The sequence below is a fragment of the Cervus canadensis genome, chromosome 4 (genome assembly GCF_019320065.1).
Source record: "Cervus canadensis isolate Bull #8, Minnesota chromosome 4, ASM1932006v1, whole genome shotgun sequence".
Taxonomy (NCBI): domain Eukaryota; kingdom Metazoa; phylum Chordata; class Mammalia; order Artiodactyla; family Cervidae; genus Cervus; species Cervus canadensis.
This window is the reverse complement of record NC_057389.1, coordinates 47,384,716-47,403,509: the sequence shown is the minus strand read 5'-3', so window position 1 is coordinate 47,403,509 and position 18,794 is coordinate 47,384,716. Positions and strand designations below refer to the sequence as shown.

General features: G+C 54.4%; 1 protein-coding gene across 2 annotated transcripts in view; it reads right to left on the bottom strand.

Annotated features, from left to right (window-relative positions):
- The window catches only part of CAMK2A (calcium/calmodulin dependent protein kinase II alpha), a 64,257-nt gene that overhangs the window by 11,861 nt on the left and 33,602 nt on the right, over window positions 1-18,794 (bottom strand). Inside the window, exons 7-15 of one of the 2 annotated variants that reach the window (XM_043464972.1) lie at window positions 18,113-18,215; window positions 16,743-16,826; window positions 16,508-16,602; window positions 15,369-15,491; window positions 14,916-14,999; window positions 13,383-13,425; window positions 10,866-10,906; window positions 6,277-6,309; window positions 5,235-5,283 (exon numbers count right to left, since the gene is read on the bottom strand). In XM_043464972.1, coding sequence (XP_043320907.1) covers window positions 5,235-5,283; window positions 6,277-6,309; window positions 10,866-10,906; window positions 13,383-13,425; window positions 14,916-14,999; window positions 15,369-15,491; window positions 16,508-16,602; window positions 16,743-16,826; window positions 18,113-18,215 — 655 coding nt within the window. The remainder of the gene's footprint in view (window positions 1-5,234; window positions 5,284-6,276; window positions 6,310-10,865; window positions 10,907-13,382; window positions 13,426-14,915; window positions 15,000-15,368; window positions 15,492-16,507; window positions 16,603-16,742; window positions 16,827-18,112; window positions 18,216-18,794) is intronic. The other variant, XM_043464973.1, reaches the window with a different exon arrangement.

Genomic DNA, 18,794 nt, shown 5'->3' with positions numbered 1-18,794 from the left:
GCTGCAAGAACCTTGGAGACCAGAGACTCAGCCTCCTTATCCAGCTATTGGGGAAACAGAAGCCTGGTAAGAGGTGTGGCCTGCCCAAGGACACAGAACATCCCGGGTGTGCTGTCTGGCTCCCAGCGCAGGGCCTTTCCCAGAACCCGGGAGCTCCAACACATTCCCTGTCACGTTGTGCCCATGGGCTGTCTCTTCCCCAACTCAAATATTTAATATGAGCACTGCAAAGGTTCACTGGCCCCTGGAGTAGGCCTGGCTCTGCAGACATTCATTGCAGAGCGAGGGAGCGTGCTAGTGCTCAAGCCTTAGAGCTTGAAGCCTCCCAGCACAGCTTCCTATGCTGCTCATTCCCCATTCAGAGATGAGCTCCAGCCACACTGGAGGCGACAGGTGAAATGGTCTGCTCCGGTGTCTGCGCAGCAACAAAGCCATCATCACCATCTCTGCCCCGCCATGTGCCGCTCAGGGCAGGGCCCGATGCCCAGCAGAGCTCTTGGCACGTGGTAAGCGCTCAGTAGATGTAACCATCTTGGAAGTTACCATCTCCAGTGTCAGCCACCACAGTGAGCCACACAGTCTTTATCTCCTGGCTCTGCTAAGAATCACCAGGACTGGGAATAAGTGTCTTAGACCATGAGCTCTGCCGGGTGACCCTGGGGTCTTGCCTGGCACTGAGATAGGCAGCATGAATGCATGAGTGGATAAACCAAATCAGGGTCTGGGGCTGCTGTCTTTGCCCTGTTCCCTGGAACTGCCCAAGTTGCCTAGTGGCCTCTGTCCCTTGGAGCCCAACAACCCAGTCTCCTGGTCAAGCTAGAGACTGAGGATGGAGAGAAATGCACCTCTATCAGGAGATACCTCATTCCAGCTGCTCCCATGTGGAATCATGGTGACCACCCAGGGCAAATTCTCAGGCTCCTGGCGGGCCCTGGGGCCTGAGCCCCTCCCCCTGTCTTGTTCGCATGGCTTTACGTACCCTTCCCGCTTGACACTCCATGAGCTTCTGCTTAACACCCTGTCTCCTGTGGGCTGCTTCTCCCCAGCATGTCAGAAAGACTAGCCAAGCAGTCACGGGCATGGATTCTGCAGCCAGACCCCAGCTCTACTACTCAATAACTGTGTGCCCTTGGGCAAGCTATTTCCCCCTGCCTCAGTTTCCCATATGTATAATGGAGCTACTAATAGTACTTACCTCATAGGGTGGTTCTGAGGGTTGAGTTAAGAATATATCAACAAAAATAACTAACACACATATGGTCCTCACTCAGAACCAGCTACTGTTCCAAGCCCTTTATATCAAGTCATTTATGTAAATAATGATGCATTATGTAAAGCCTTGAGAGCAGTGCCCGGCGCTCCATAACTGAGAGCTGTGATTATCCCCAGTGGAAAGCTCTGAATTGGAAGTTCCCCCTGAGGACAGCCTCTAGCCAGGCCGGGACGCTTCCCAGCAGCCTGATACATGATGCTTCAGTTTTGGTTGAAGCTTTGGGGCTTGCAGCCTGCCTGAGAGGCCACCACACTGCTGGAGAGTTTCTTCCATTTGCACCCATGTCCTTCTTTTAAGTTGAAATTTCCCCCTAGAAGCCCCTTAGTTACTGGGGCCCTGCACTGTGCACCTGATATCCCAGACTTTATGCCTTCCACCTACCAGCCTTTTCTTCTCAGGGCTGAAAGCTTCCAGCATGTGATTTGCAGGATCTCACTCAAGCTGGCTATCTACTCTTCTGGGGTACTTAAGCTGTTAGATGCTTCTGTGAGTATGAGCACACAGTCCTAGATGTAGCTTGAATATTGCAGAATCTAAGGCCTAGGGTAGCACTCTTTATCCCCTCCCCATTTCTGTACACTATACCTCTATTAATGTAGCCCGAGACACGTTAGCCCAAATGCCTAACTTGGCCTTCACCCACATAGGACACCAAGTTTGCCAACGGTTAAAGCCTGGCAGGCAGGAATCTCCCTCACTTCACTCTCTGGGACCAAAGATCTGGGGCTCTGGTGCTCCTTAGATCTGGAGAATTTCACTCTTGTTCTGAGCCCCTCCCATGCCCTCAGCAGACCCACTGCTCTATGAAAGATTCATCCAGCATCTGCTCAGTAGCAACTCTGGCATTTTTAATCTTCTAGGCATTCACCCAGACAACCAAGAGTGTTCCCTCATAGCTGGGGAAGCTGAAGCCCCAGAGAGGTTAAGACACTCTCTCAAGGTCACACAGCATGCAGCGGGTGAGATGAGATCAGCATTCCCAGCTAATATTTCCCAGAATGTCTCTGCCCAGATTTGGAGGCAGCTCTTTGGAAAAGAAACGGAGTTTTCAAGGAGCTGGCCAGGAGAAGGGCGGTGGGGAGGAAGCCTGGCAGAGCCCAGTGCAGCTCGGAGAGGGAGAGGCCTGTGTATCAGCCTGAGGGGCTCTGAAATATTCATGTCCCCTTCTTTGCTCTGGGGGAAATGTTCCCTGGAGGATGACATTTCTAATTAACTTTAATGTTAGGTTAGAATCCACCCTACCAGCTGCTATTCTCACTTAGTAAGAAGACTTAACAAATTAACACCAGAAAATGGTTCTCTGGAAATTTTCTCTGAGGCCTGAAGAACCTGGGGGAGGTTCAGGGCTCCTCTCTCCTGCCAAACAGTGGGAGAAGCTCCTGGATGGGCCAGCATCTCTTCCAGCAGACATGGCCCTTTACATGTATGGAAACTGAGGCAGGGAATGGGCTCCAAGTCCTACCATTAATAACACTGACATGCCTTTTCTCTTCTCTGGGCTTCAGCCTCCCTCTTTTTATTTTATTTATTTAATTTTGGCCGTGCTATAGGCATGTGAGATCTTAGTTCCCCAACCAGAGATCAAACCTATGCCCCCAGCAGTGGAAGTGCGGAGTCTTAACCACTGGACCACCAGGGCAACTTATTCCTCCCCTCTTTAAAAGGGACCCAAATGAACTAAAATTCAAGACTTCACAAATGTTCCCATCCTGATAGCTCTAAAGCAGAAGATAATGATTGTAAATGTCAGGCCTTAGGGATACAACCCAGAGCCGTTACTCCAGGTGGAAAATGTCTTTAACGGGTCACGTTGCACATTGCACATTACATTAATAGTGCACACAAACTTTACATTCTATTTCAAACATTTCTCTGTCTGTTTAACATATAAATATTTATCTTAAAGTAATCTTTGAGTAAAACCGGTGCTCCAGGAAAATACTGTATGGCTTCCAGTCATTCAACCATAAGCTCCAGTTTGAAAGAAAAGAAATTAAGATTTATTAAACAGTGACCATATGCCAAGCACCGTGTAAGCACTTTAGACACAGCCTCTTGTTTCATTTGCACAGCAGTCCTCTGAGCTTGGTACTGTTATCATCATCTCTTTATAGTTAAGGAAACAGGGGCTCAGAGAAGTTTAGTAAGTTGCCTAAAGTCACCCAGCAAATAGACTCCAGTGAACAATCACAGAGCTCATTTGCCTCCACAGACCCTGTCTGCTCTGAGACCAGGATTATGAGGCCAGAACCAGTCTCCTCAAAACACCCAGCACTCAACTCTTACCACTGGGACAGGGAGCCTCAAATACAGCCAGTGTCTCAGACACACCCTCTATTGCCCCACCACAAACCTATGGAATCAGGATCCACACGAGCAGGGCCAGGAATATGGTTATAAATGCTCGAGGGGCTGAGAATGCTGGCCTGATCCCAAAGAATTCTTCAAGATAATGCATTCTGAAGGCTGTCCCGAGTGCCATGGTAGAAGCTTGATTTGCTCTGGCACCAGGCAATGGTGATGGAGTGACCGCCCCCCACCCCACCCCACTCCCAGCTGGGAATGACCAGAGTCGGATACACACAGGGTGGGACCACTCTTCCAAACATCCTGGTAGAGTCAGGAGGCAGTCACAGTGTTCAGCGTGTCAAAACTGCCTTAAATCAGCCTGACTGGCAACGGTGCAGAATATGTATTCCATAAGAAAACACTCTTTTCCTCATGACCGTATTCTTTTAGAAGCAAGTCTTCTAAATTGAAAATATCTCGACTGGCACCACTGTGGTCTCTCCAGGTCAGTGCTGTTTTTCTAGATCTCAGAGACTCCCCAGGCATCTTGGCCACATGCCCGAGTGTGAGGACCCCCAGCCTTGCTGGGTCTCCCTGTCCCGGGGCAATAAGGAGGGCCAGGTACAGGCAGAAGAGCAGGCCAGCACTAACTCATCCAAGGACTTGGTGCAGATGTCAGCACGCACCCTCCCTCCTCTAAGCTCCAAGCACACTTTCCACCCAGCAAGGCCTCCCCAGCCAAGGTTACAGGCCAGGCCCTGGAGGTGCACTGCCTGGGTTCATATCCTAACTGTACCCTTAATGACCTCTGGGACTTTGGGCAAATTTACTCAACCCCTCAGGTTCTGGACTGTTGAATGGGGTTAATCACAGTACCTACTTCCTAGGCTTGTTGTAAAGCCTAGGTTGAATATCAAGCATTTGAAACATGTCTAGCCCACAGCAAGTGCCCCATAAAAGACAGCCATTATTCCTGTTGCCATTCTATTATTTCCTCTCTTACTATCAAATCACATTTATCTGGGGTCTTGCTCCCCCTTCCATCTGAGTGCTGGTGAAGACTATTAGTCACTGGCTACAATAGCCCCTGCATTTTAGGTTGGTCTTTTTTTTTTTTTCTCTGGCCATGCTGAAGTAGTATGCGGAACTTCCCCAACCAGAGATTGAACCTGTGCCCCCTGCACTGGAAGTGCAGGGTCCTAACCACTGGACCACCAGAGAAGTCCTTGGGTTGGTCTTAAGCAGTGTTTTCCATATTCCAGTTTGTTGAACTTTCTACATTTCTGCTTTCCCTTCCTTTACTTCAAGTTTTTAAAATCAACTCATCTTTATAAAAAATTTCAAAAACACTTAAAGGAAAATGTATACTACTACATTTATGACTTGACTATGTTAATTTTTTTCATGTTGAATTAATTTAATACATGTTAAAGTCAACACATAACTGCTGCCATAAGAGAAGTCCATCCAGATGCCACTAGTGGGCCAGGCACGCCATACGGGGAAACGCTGCCCCACGATGTACCCAGCCTATAGGGAGCAAAGTAAGGCTCTCTATAGAGAAATGGGACACAAAGTTGGCCTAGGGGCCCCTCCAGGCAGGAGACTGTCAGTGAAGGGGGCCCACCAGGAGGCCTGGGAGCCCTGATGCTGAAGGCAAGACCCCTCCTACCTTTGGTGTCTTCATCCTCAATGGTGGTATTGGTGCTCTCTGAAGATTCCTGCCAAAGAGAAGATGGGAGGTGGTGAGGCCCACTTGCTAAGCAGAAAGAGGTGGGGTCAGCTGGGGGCTGCCCCAGCTGCCCGATGCTGCGGCCCCGTTTCCGTAAGCCTCATCGGCTCTGCCGTCCAGATGCTGCACTGAAAAATCCCATCAGCCTTCCGAGCCTAAGGAGGGGACGGGCCCAACTCAGCAGGCGGCTGGTGGCGGGGAGCGGGGTGAGAAGGAAAGGGGTGGATGCGCGAGAGCCCTGGCCTTTCTGGGAGGGCTGGGTGGGGCGGTGGGGGTGGGCTGTCCCGAGCCCTGTCTGCTGGAGGGAGCAGAGAGGGGGTGCGGAGGGCAGAGAGGCACATGGTGGCCACAGGATGGGGAAGGAGTACACACACTGGCAGGGGAGGAAGAGAGAGGGGGGGAGGCCCAGTGTGAGAGAGCCTGGGCTTTTCAGGGGGAGAAAAACCACACAACTGAGGGAGAGACAGCAATGGAGTCAGAAGAGGAGGGGCGTGGGCCACCATGCCACCACAGGAACCCCTAGACAGAGGCAGCAGCTGGTGGCTCCTCTGCCACCGGCAGGCCCTGGGCTGCCTCGCAGAAGCTCAACAAGGGCCTCCACGGCTTTGGCCAAACCAAGCCCCCCAGCGGCCACAACTGGCACAAACCGAGCCCTGAGCTGAGTTCCCAGAGCCAGGGTGGGGAGAAGCGAGAAGCCACGGGCTGGATGTGGGATGGGGTTCAAATCAACCTTTGCTTCCAAGGGAGTTCCCAGGTCTGCTGTCAGGCTGCTGGCCTGGGCCATGGAGTTGGAGGTGTCAACAGAAACACACTAACAACACGCACACACAACACACATATTGTCACACGAGGCACACGTACCAAGCACGCCCTGAGCCCCCTCTCCCCGCCCCGGGTTCCCATTGCAGCCTGCAGGAGGGAGGCAGGAGCGAGGGTTCGAGGCCCAGGATTTACCGGCGTTTGGGAGACGGCAGACACTCACCATTAACTGAACGCTGGAACTGGACTTTCTTTTCTGGAAAAACAAGGAGAAGAGATGGGACAGGAAAAGACACAGCGTGAAAACGGCAGGGAGCAGAGGAACGAACGACAGGGGAGGGTTGGAAGGAGGATGGGCCTCGGGGTCATCCTCTGTGGCCCCTGGCCAGCCAGTGTTGGGACAAGGTCAGGGCCACCAGCAGCAGCTGACCCGGCAGGGACAGTCCTCTCCAGCCTGGAGTTCTGGGGCCTTACGTGCAGCTGCCTGGGTTTCAACAACCCAGCCACCAAGCTCCAGGCCAAGCCTCTTCTGGACCACGGCTCCCCTTACGCCAAACTGGGATGTGGAGACAAATCCTGGGTCTCAGATACTAGCTGCCCAAGACCTCCAGAATCCAAAGCTCTTGAGGGACAAAAGGATGCTCGGGTCTGGAGACGAGGCTCAGTGTCTCCTCCCAGGCTCTCCCTGTTTCTCTGCTGAAAGGACCCCACTCCTTATTTGGTTGAGTGTCATACTCACTCAGAAACTTGTCCAAAATATACATAACTGGGCCCCCTCTCAGGAGTTTGATAACTAGGTCTGCATCAGAGCCTGGTCATATTTATTTTAAATGATATTCCCAGGTGATTCCAAAGCAGAGACAGGAGTGGGAACCAGTCCCCTAAGTGCCCTCAAAAATCCTGAGGGTCCTCCCTTCAGCCTATTCTAACTTTGCAGGGATTTGTCATGTGACCTGTGGGACTCAAGGGAAGGAAAAAGGAGCATGTAACTTTTCTTCTTCTTCTTTCAGTTCTAAACTTGGAGTCTTAAAGACTCACACTCATAGGAGGTTGCAGGTCAAGACTGACACTTGCATCGCACAGGTGGGAAACTGGAGCTCAAGGTGGCTCAGATAGCTACTAGCAATGAAGAAGCTGGAACCCCTGATGCAGGCCCTCTGCCCTGTCTAGGTCTTCAGGTACTCACAGCCTGATGGCTCCTCATGGCTCATCCTGGAAGCACTTACATCTGAAAGGCCAGGAGGCTCCTCCCTGAGCTGCTCTGTGTGGGGACCAGCAGGGAGACTTGAGATGCTCTTCAGGTAGGCCTTTGCCAGGGGAGGCACTGGGTATTCTCTGAGGGTCCTCGGGTCTAATTCTGGGCTTTCTGACTCCAAGGTCCAGGAGCCTGAGATCCTTTCCTCTCCACCGAGGGCCTCTGCAGAGGCAGCCAGGGTGGCTCACTGGGCTTTTCCAGTGTCAGTGCTCACAGCCCCTGCCCCTGCCCCAGCTGGCCCGGGCGGTGTGACTTCCGCAGCCAGCAGCCAGTACCTCCTCCCCTCCCCTCTCATCTCCTCCCCTCTCCTTTCCTCCTAGTGTCGGCTTCACTCCTGGCTGGAGCCGGGCCAGGCACAGTGCGTGTTGGACGGGACAGGCCCACACAGCTCGGCTGTCGGCAGAAACCCGAGAGTGGCGTGGGGGCCAGGAGGTTCCAGGCGGGACACGAGGAGGAAACACAGAGCAGAGACTGCATCAGATTCGGACATACAGTGACAGGATGGGACATGGAGGGGTGGGGTCATGACGCACGGATGGGACACCAACGGGGCAGTGAGTGGGGTTGAGGGGTGAGAGCAGCAGCCCCTCTTCATGGAAGTAGTGGCCCAGTAGTGGCTGGGACGGGAGGGCATTGCTTCTTGGTAATGGAAAGACTCAATTTTCCTGAATCATAAAGATGATGATGAAGCTAATAATAACCCCACACCAACCAGCATGTTAGTTTCATTTCAAAAGTGGGCTGTCACCAGAAGTAGAGTCACATCTCTTAGAACCACATGGAGAAGCTTGTTCTAAGGTTGGCAAGGATGGTAGAAATGGACGATGGTCAAAATTAGCCTTGAAAAGCCCTTAAAAGCCTATGAAGTACTGTATTGTGTCATATCTTGAACCAGCCAGTTTTTCCTCCAGCGCTGGAACCAATCAGTGCTTCTTCAACCAAGCTCATGGTGGAATCAGTGGTTTGTCTCTAGGGACCGAGTTGGAAGAGGAATTGTGTATTCCCCACTTTGGCTGAGCACATGTTGATTACCAGACAGCATCATGGTGTGGCTCCACCAGGCCCGCCCCGGTGGGAGACCCTCACCAGCTCCCCGAAAACAGCTCTTCTCTTTTTGCACAGATGATGGAACTGATGACCCGGAGCCCCAAGGGAGGGAACAGTGGGGCCCAGGCTCACAACCCTGGCTTCTTGACTTGAGGTCCGGTTTCAGTCAGAGTAAAAACATGAATGGACCTCCGAAAACAACATCTTGTAAGCCAGATCCTGGGCCAAGCCCCTTGGGTCACTCTTATCTTCCTACTAGACATTCCCCCTCCTTCATCCCAAGCAGGGGGAGAAGGCTGAGCTGCAGAGAAAGGGTCGGGCCAGGAACAACCTTTGTGTGTCTCTTCCTCCACATCCAGGCCACCCTGAAAAGTCACCCGGATTCTGTCCTGCACTACAGGGAGCAGAGGCATGCTCTTCAGCTGTGCCCACTGGAAGGTCCTGCGTTGACCAACCAGAGCCCTGCCATGCTATAGGATGTCCTTGCCCTCAGACAGCCTCCGCCTCCTGCCACAACCGGAGAGGAGCCAGACTACAGCTCCATTCCACCACCTGGCCTGAGGGAGGCCCTGACCAAGAGTTTGCCAGAGTTACACCCGAGTACCAAGCAGACCTCGGCAGCCCTGCCTGGGCCCCTCCTCCTCCTCCTCCTCCTCCTCCTACATGGGCCTCAGCCCACCATCACCTGTGGCCTCTGCCCCATATCCCCCAAATAGGATTTTTCCCATGGCACCCAGCACCCCCAGTGTCTACACACAAGGGCCAGATTGAGCCCCGGCTGCTCCGTGCCTGCCCCCCACCCACACTGCACAGCCCTCCATCACCCTTTCAAATTGGGAGAGGAGGGGGTGACTCGTGGGTAACCCCAAACAGCAGGTAAGCCAAAACTCAATCCTGGATTCCATTACAGCATCTGGGATGGATGCGTGTCAACTTTCTAAATTAGGCTGGCTTTAGATCTGTGGTTTCCAAATATTTTTTTGAGCACACTTCAGAAGAAACCTTACCCAAAAGTCCAACACATAGAGCAGAAAAGATAATACCACTGACTAGCCTCTCATGAGCGGGTTTCACAGGCCAGGACTGTGCTAAGTCCTCAAAACACAGTGTCTCAGTACATCCTCACAAACAGCTCTGGGAGGTGGGAGACCCTTTCTACCCGTTGCTTGAACAAAGAAAGACAGACTCAAGAGATTCAAATAATGGGCCCTAAGCTCACCCAGGCTCTCTCAACCACTGTGACGGCTGGTCCGTGGAGCTGTTCTGGCTGAAGTAGGTGAGGAAGCCTCCGCCTCTCTGCTCAGCCTCCCACTTTTCAGTCCCTCTCCAGCTGCTGCCAGAGGTGCCTCCCAAGAAGCTTTGGGCTCCAAGGAGTTCCATTTGAAAATCATGGGCTTTGACTGATAACCAAATAATTACATATTCCTCAAGCACCCAAGATGAGAAGAGAAAATGATTTTTTGCTTGTTTTTAAAGCTGAAATCTTGGAAATCATGGAGTTCACATCGCCCTGCTTCCCCACTGTACTTATGGGGAGACTCAAGCCTTCAGAGGGCTAAGAGCAGAGAGAAGGTCCATATCCTGGCTTCAGGCAAACAGCCCAGTCCCCTCCATGCAACCCCTGGCAGATCAAAGCCAGGGGCCTGAGACTCTACATGCCACTATGAACCAAGCCATGAAGCCACCAGACCACCTGGGTGGCTGTGTTTGGACAGCATCCCACACCTTCCAGTGTTCTGGGCATAGACCAGCCCTGGGGCCCTTGGCCAGGCAGGGCTCTGAGCCCAGAAAAAGGCAGGGTCTCAAGAGAGGAGAACCCACAAGGCAAGCCAGTGGCAGGGGAGGAGGGAGCTGCAGAGAGCAGGGGACCAGGCCCCAGAGAGCAGAGGGAAAAGAGAGAGGAGGGAGGGATGGGTCAGTGGGGTGTGGAGGGAAGCAGCTCGGGCATCAGGGGTGGGGACTGGGCAGGCCTGGGTTGGGGGTGGGGTGGGGTAGGGGGATGGGAGGAGGGGATTCTTAGCACTGAACCGGCAGGCCTTGAGGGGGGTGGGTACCTCTGGATGTCAAAGCCGAGAGGACTGGCTGTCCATCCCCTGCAGGCTCTGTAGGTTGGACTGGGGCATGCATTGGGTCAGGGGCCCATTCCAGCCAGCCCACAGTTGGGAAGGAGGAGGTCACCCCTCATGACATCTCTGTCCCTTCTTTGTGACCTCTCACTCACCAGTCCTCCAGAATCACAGAAATCTCCTTTAATTGACCCTTATGCCCACCCCAACCCCAAGCCACCTGCCTCTCCCACCCTCTTTCAACCCTCCCTTCCCCCACTTGCCCCCATCCATGCTGATGGAAGGGTGGGCACCGAAGCCCAGGTCTCTGGGTCTGGGGACCCCAGGCTGCATGGGTGAGCGCATCTGCCCAGAACCCTGTCGGCAAGCCTGGCTCTCACCCCAGCCCTGCAAGCCGGGCCCTGCAAGCCGGAGGCAGGCCCTGCTGGGCTGGCTGGGGCTTACCTTCACACCATCGTTCTTCTTGTTTCCTCCACTCTTCCCGCCTGCAGAGGAGAAAAAGTAGAGGGTTATCAACACCAGGCAGGGCACCAGGGCCCACAGCGCGAGGAAGAGCAACATCCACAGGCCGCAGAGGACACAGAGCCGCAGCAGCTGCGTGAGGAGACCTCCTCCTCTTGCTCTTCTTCCTTGCTGGGTGGCCTGGGGACTGCCGGTGGCCCACCGCGTAGGGGTGGGCCTGGGCTCCCCCCGGTTCTCAGCAGTGTCAGGCGTGACCCTCTGGCTCCATGGGTTGAGGAGGTGCCCACTGTGCCCCAGACCGTGGGAGCGCTTTCAGTCTGGGGATTCCCTCCAGATCCCGGTCACCACTCGTGCTGGTGGTGGCCAACCCGGAGGCCCGGCTCCCCAGCCCAGGGCTGGACGCTCCCTCCCCTCCCCGGCCGGCTCTAATTTTAGCCCCATGCTGCTGCGGAGGTCATGTGTCAGCCCTGCCTACTCACTCTGGACAGCTGCGAGCTGCATTTTGCCGGTGATAAGAAGTAGATCCCCCCCACCTCCAACTCCCTGCTCCTCTGGGACCCACCCCAGCTAGAGCACCCATTCCCTGAAGAGGCCTCCCCATCCTCAAACTCTAGAGCTCTGCGCTGGGGCTGGCCATCTCCCTAGCGGCCAGGAAAAGCAGAGCAACGACTCCCAAGGAGACCTCACCTGGCATTTCCCATTTCCTTCCTTCGTCAGGACAAGGCATGAACGCCTAGCCCTGTGCAGCCTGACTTCTGGCACCTTCAGATCTCAAGCAAATGGCTTTAAGTTAAATGAGACACAGCACTTGACATGTATGCAGTAGATGCTCAGTAAACAGTAGCCATGCTAAGTCCTTCACCAGACGAGCGCAAGCTGGGGAGGAGGGGTGGTGCTGAACGTTGATGCCCCAGAGGTTTGGAGAGATGGGACTCATAGCTGGTCCAGCCCCCCAGTCATTCTCACATTCCCACGGATGACCCCTCTCAGGCTCTCGTGCATTTTTCCCCTCTTGCCAAGTTTCCACCTTGCAAAGCAAGTGGGGGGCAGGGTACCTCTAGATCCCAAAGCCGAGAGGAATAGCTGTTCCATCCTCCATGTACTTTGTGGGCTAGACCAGGATACACAGCAAGCAAGGGGAGGACTTGCCCCTCACACCTCCAAGGGGGCCCCCTCTCACTCCAGCCCACTATGACAGGACTGAGGGTCCCCAGAGGCCACGCATTCTAATTTTCAGGAGATTTTCTATGAAATCTCCTGGTTTTTAAATGCTGGAAACTCTTGACCACCACTTGCCCCTCCCAAAAAAAAATTTTTTTAAAACCCCGCTGGCCCCTCAAGCACATGGAGAGAGAGGGAATAACTTATGCACTCCATTTTGTGAGCTCTGGACTAGAGTGCCCGAGGGGCCCTTCAGTTGTTAAAAAAAGACTCTGACTGCCTGGGTGGCTCATCTTTCAGTTTAAGGAACTGCAGGATCCCTGTCTGGGGAGTGCATGGGAAGGCAGCTCTGTGTGGTGGGGAAAGCCCAAATCTGAAGTTCCAGGGCCCTCCTGGGCCTGGGTCTCATTCTCCCAGCTGGTTAAATGGGCAGGTGGGCCCTCTCAGAGAAGCCAGGCCTGCAGCTCCCCAGAGCGGAGCCCTCGTGGTGGGGCTGGCCAGCTGTCCACAGCAGCCCTCCCTGGCCGGCCCCGGCACCAGCCCCAGACAGAGGGCCCCTCGGGTGAGCTTTGCTATATCTGCTCAGCTGCCCCGTCAGCCATCCTGGGCTCCCCAGGGAGAAGCCTCTGGCGGGCGCTGGCCACGGCACTCTCCCACATGCCAAGGGGAGCTTCTTGCTAAGCCCTGATGCTAATCCCTTCCCCTTCTCTCTTTGGGGCCACATGCCGCAGGTCACTGGGTCTTCCCTGCCTTAACCAGCCTGGCTTTGACCAAGGCCAAAGGCTCCTACCCTGGACTCCTTGGTGATTCAGCCTGGTAAGGGCATGTGCTCTGGACTGGTCACACCTGCCCTGAAAGCTCCCTTTAGCAGCGTGACCTAGGGTGTGTCAGAGTTGACCTCCCTGAACCTCTGCTTCCTCATTCAGAGAACAGGGGTGGCAACCGCCTTGACACAAAGGCCACATGAGTGAAAGCATGGGAACTGCTTGGTAACTGTGGGGAACAGGAATGCCGCTCTCCCTGGGCCTGGCTCAGTCCCTCCCACACCTAGACCCTGACATATGGGAGGCCTCCCCCAAGCTGGTCCAGCCTGAGAACCCAGCACTGCTGTGAGGTAGGGGAGGTAAGGGTTAACTTCTAACCCTTCCTAGTGGGTCCTTGGCTTGATGACCTTTGACCTTTACCACTTCTGCAGGTGGTATCAGGTGAGCTAAGCCCTTAGTCACTGAGTCCTCTACAGCCCCCATCTGGCCTGAGGGCACCCAGATACCCCATCCGACAATGCCCCCACCTCCTGCAGGACTTGTATGAGGATGAATCCGAGGTCCTACCACCTACCAGAGAAGTTCCTGGTGGCCAGCATAGTGGTGAGGATGGCTCCCTGCAACAGAGAAGAGAAGGCGGTTTGGGGGAGAGGAGGCCAGAGGTGAGGGGAGAGGAGAGACAGAGACGGGAGAGGGTGGGGAAGGAGAGGAAGAGGCTCCATTCAGACACAAAAACCTTCTGAAGCTCCTTGCCCTCCATTTCTTCCACCCCACAGCCCCAAGACCATCCCCGCCTCCCGGGAGAAGGGTGAGGCAGAGGTGAGCTAGGCCTTAGCTGGCACTGCTCAGGGGATAGGGCCATCCAAGGAGCAGATATTAATAGATCCCACCGGCCTGGCCAGAGCTGGTGGATGTGCTCGGGGACACCTGTCAGGGGAGGTTCCTAAAGGCCAAGGAAGTTTCCTGCTGGGCCAAGGACACTAGACTCTGCACCCCTCAGCTCTCTCTGTCTCCATATTCTTCCTGGACACAAAGCTCCTCACTCTATTACTGGCTCATCCCCCTCTCTGTAGTTCCTGGACTCAGAACCTTGGATTTATGAGGAAAAACCCTCCTCTATCAATAAGGGGGCTGGAGACCAATGGCCAATTCAGATTCTCTGAGTCCAGCGGTCCATGATTTTAAGACTCCCTGATTCTGACATTTTGAGACTACATCTATGACAGCTCCCACTTGGGGCTGGGGGTGAGACTCAGCTCCCCTGGCATCATGCTCACCACCACCCCTTGGCCCATGTCCCTGCCCTGAGCCACCTGGGGGCAGCTGGTGAGGAAGTTCTCAAGGAGCCAGGGCCTCAGCATCTGTCACTCAGCATACTGGTGGCTTCTCTGTTCCAACCAGCTGGGGGCCCCTCGGTCATCCTTCCTACCTGCTCACAGGGCCCCCGGCAAGCTCTAGGACAGGACCTGTCACAGCCCTGAGAACACAGAGACCTGCTGAGAGGCCGGCAGCTCGGGGCTCACCTCGGGCACACTGTGACTTCCTCAGGGCACAGCCCCTGTCAAGTCCCTTGGCCGTTCCTTTCCAGCGGTTGGCAGCTGCGGTCTCTCACACCTACCGTGGTCACATATCATCCCTGGAAACCTCTCCCTGCCCCACTGAAACACTTGCTGTCCCCCTAAGGGGTCAAGCTCATGCTTCTAGACTTCTGCACAGGCTATTCTCTGTGTCTAGAACACCTGCCCCGTCTGACTTTACACTGTTAATACCTGCTTATCCTTCGGGATCTCAGATCAAATGCCACTTGCCCAGAAAGGCTTCTGGGATCCTTCCCTAGTCCATGCAGATCTGTTCCCCTCTTTGGCCCCTCTATGGATCCCCACAGCCTCAGGGCAGGCGGTCACAGCACTCACCACTGCCCCGTAAAGTCCTGGTCACTGGTCTGTCCTCGCCACCGCTCACTGCCCAGCCCAGACAGCCGGCGGTCAATAACGCTCGTTGAGTCAGTGAAGGAAAGAACTAGTGAAAGGGCCTCTTAGCCTCTGTGCAGACCCAGGCCAACCTATTCCCTTGTCTGTGGGCATGGAGGATGAGGACCGGTGGTTACCTTCAGTTTTCTCCTGGCGTTGAACTTCTTCAGGCAGTCCACTGTCTCCTGCCTGTGCATGCAGGAGGCCACGGTGGACCGGTGCTGGAAGAAGTGGGGGAGAGGTCTGTGAGTGGAAGGCAGGCCCACCCGAGGTCCCCCCACTCCCAGAATATCCTATGGATGTGGTGGGTATCTTGTAAAGAACAATTCTCTGTTCTAGGGGATGGTAGAAACATCCTGGCACAAGACATTTGAAGCCGATAGCTCCCCCCACCAATCATGGTGCCCACTCAGAATGCCTCCCACTGCCACTCTCCACCTGAGAACCACAGCAAGGTCAGTCTCTTGGACTAAGCCCCCTCAGCCCCATGCTGGGCCTGAGGGGCAGCGGGCAGGTCCAGGACTCTGTGAGGGCCTTGATCCTGAGGTCTGGAGGGGTCCTCAGGAGGGGCTTTGCTGAGGAAGGCTCACCGAGATCCAGGGGTGCTTGAGGGCCTCGGCGGCCGTGATGCGTTTGGACGGGTTGATGGTCAGCATCTTATTGATCAGATCCTTGGCTTCCGGGGTAACGGTGTCCCATTCTGGCGATGGGAACTGGAAGGGGCAGAGGGGCCAAGTTTGCCCAGCCTACCCCAGGCCACCCCTGCGATCCCCCAGCCCCTGACTGGCAGGGGAGCAGGCAGGGGTCCTACTGCCCGTCCATGCGGGCATCCACAACCAGGAGGAGTTGGGGCAAGGTCCCCCGACCCCAGGACAGATCAGAGCAATAGCCAGGGAAAAGGAGGCCTCCCTCTGCTCTTCTGAGGTCGTGTGCCTTATCTGGAGAGCAGCAGGTCAGTGGTGAAAGCCCAGACTTTAGAATTGGAAGGTTGGGTTCAAGTCCCAGCTCTGCCTCCTGGGCTGTGTGACCTTGGACAAGTCACCTTGGACATGTGACCCTCAAGTTACCCCTAGAGATGTTGTAAGGATTAAATATGATATAAAATGGTACATGGCTCAATAGATATCAGCTGTGTAGAAAAGCAATATACTTGGTAGGCAGAAGCATGGACACTAGAGCCAGACTGCTTGGGTTCAAATCCCAGCTCTACCATTTCTTAGCTATGTGGTCTGGCCAGTTATTTAACTTCTCTGTGCCTCAGCTTCCCTATCTGTAAAAAAGCAGTAATAACGGTACCTATGTCATGATTGGTATGAAGATTATAATAATAGAAAGCATTTAGAAGACTGCTATGTGTGTTAGCTATTATTATTGTCTATCTATATACATACAATATATAATTGTGTGTATATAACTGTGGAGAGATAATCTGGCTTCTGGGGCCTGCCCCCTCTATATCTCACCCTACTTTTGTGCTGATTCTGCCTTCTGGGGCCCCATGGACTAAATCCCCATCACTTAGATGCTCCAGTCACTGGCATGGCCAGTTCACTGTCTGGCCCCAGTCAGCCCTCAGGCTCCACCTGCTGGTCACCCCCACCCCATAGCTAGAGAGTGGCAGGAGGGCAGGAGGGAGGCGTCCTTGGGTCTCTGGCCTCACTGGGCCTTGACTCTCACTGGACGGGGCCCAGGGGCTGGCAAGGAGGCTGGAAACAGGAGCACCACTCACATCATAGGCGCCAGCTTTGATCTGCTGGTACAGGCGATGCTGGTCCTCATCCCAGAACGGGGGGTACCCCACCAGCAGGATATACAGGATGACCCCTGGGGAGAGGACCAGGAGAACCTTGAGCCCCAGAAGTAGGAGGGATGGGGGGCACATGGAGGAGAGTGATGGGAAAGGAGAGAGAGGGCACCAGAGGACAGGCAGGCAGGGGGACGGAGGGACCTTCAGAAGGACTCACCACAGGCCCACAGGTCCACGGGCTTCCCGTATGGGTCCTTCCGCAGCACTTCTGGGGATAGGTATCCAGGTGTCCCTGCGAACCCTACTCCCCAGACACACAGACAGGCAGACACGTACACAGAGGTTGGCACATAAGTAACCGGGAGCAAGATCCTGCTGGAAGAGGGATAAGGCTGCCCTGGAGATGGGGAAAACACCCCCTGCCCCCAGAGCTGGCCAAGAGCTGGAAGCCCTGACCTGGTAAGACAGCAACACCTCTAGACCAGGGTGGATGAGGACAGAGTATACTGTCACCACCTGCCTTGAGAGCCTCATGGCCGAGTCACTGATCCATCCCAGGGTCCTTCCCACAGGGCCCTGCCTCAGGGCCCTCCCAGAAGCCCCCACCAGTCAAGTGCTGGTGATCCTCGAGGTGAAAGGTCCTAGCCTGTCAGCTCCAGGCTGAGCTGAACCCTCACCCACTCCCCATTCCATCCAGGATCTGGTCCTAGGGTGGCAGGAGGCCTATCCCTAACACTGACTTTGCCCTAAGCCCCTTAAGTAGGTCCCTTTTCCTTTGGGGCCTCAGTTTCCTCATCTGTGAAACAAGGGATTAGGGATTTCTATCCTAAACACCTCCCAGCACTGTTGGGAGAACTACTTAAAAAAAATGGACACCCAAAATGTTTTGGTAAGTTATTTTGAGAATAGTTCCTATTAAGGAGTATGTATGCTAAGCAAGACTGAGAACTCTCTATGCCTGATCTCGTTTAATCTTCACACAGTCCCAAAGAACATACTTTTATCATCCCCATTTTACAGACGAGGAAATGAAGTCCCAGAGAAATGACTCACTCAAAGTCACACACCTTGTAAATAGCACAGTCAGGATATGAACCCAGAGCTCAAGCTCTTAACCACTGACCAACACTGCTCACTAAAAAGTATTCCCAGATAGCCAAAAGGATTCAGTTATGCCAAAATCTCAAGAGCATGCTGGGTCAACTGACTCCACCCCTTTTAATTTCCTTTCACCTATTCTTAGTTTCTTAGCCTCCATTCCTCATCTGTAAAATCAAGATGATAATCTAGCACCCAGGCTGCTGGGGAACTCATGGAAGCCCCCAGCTGACAGTGTTGGATGCGCATGTGAAGAAGTCATGTACTGTTTTCATGACAACCAAGTCCCAGGCCTGGACCCCAGGAAGATAGGATGGGCGACAATCACTGACACAAAGAGACTGGGTAAGGGGCCCTCTGATCCCTGAGTCCTGGCTGGGGCATTGGCCACCTCCAACCAGCCCCCGCTCGGGCAAAGGGTTCCTAGAGGCCAATGTGTCAACTCAAGGCTGGCCGCCAACACCCCTGCCACCCCCTGCCCCCACTCACCAAACCATGCCTGCTGCTCGCCCTCTACCTCTATGGCCAGGCCAAAGTCCGCCAGCTTCACCGCAGCGCCCTTGAGCTTGGAGGCCAGCAACAGGTTCTCCGGCTTCCCAGGACCAGAGAGAAGAGGAAACGCGGGAGAGGCAGAAGTCAGGGGACAGTGAGCAGATTCAGAATCTCACCTCCAGAGGTCTGGGTTTTCAGGAGGAGCAGCTGAGCGATCCAGAGGCTCCCTGCCCCTGCCTCCCTCCAGCCCCAAGCACAAGACCCCTGCACTTCCCAGAGACAGGACTACCCCACTGCAGCCCTCCGTCTGCTGCAAACGGAAGACCCTTCTTCAGCCTGCCAACCCCTCCTTCAGCTTCCAGCAGGGTTTGGTTCTGGGGCTGAGGTGGAGTGGGACAGTGCTTCTACTATATGCCAGTCACTGGGCTAAGGGTTTTGCATACATCATTCGATTTGTCATCCCAACAATCCTTTAGGGTAAGCACTCTCCTTCTCCAGTGGCTTTCCTACATCCTCAGACACTCACTCTCGTTCCACCTCAGGGCCTTTGTCCTTCCTGCTCCCCTTGCATGATTTCCTCGCCCTCTGGGCTTCACAGGTGTGGCTCCTTCTCATCATCCAGCTTTCACCATGTCACCTCCCTCAAGAAACCCTCCATGACTACTCTATCTAAAGGAGG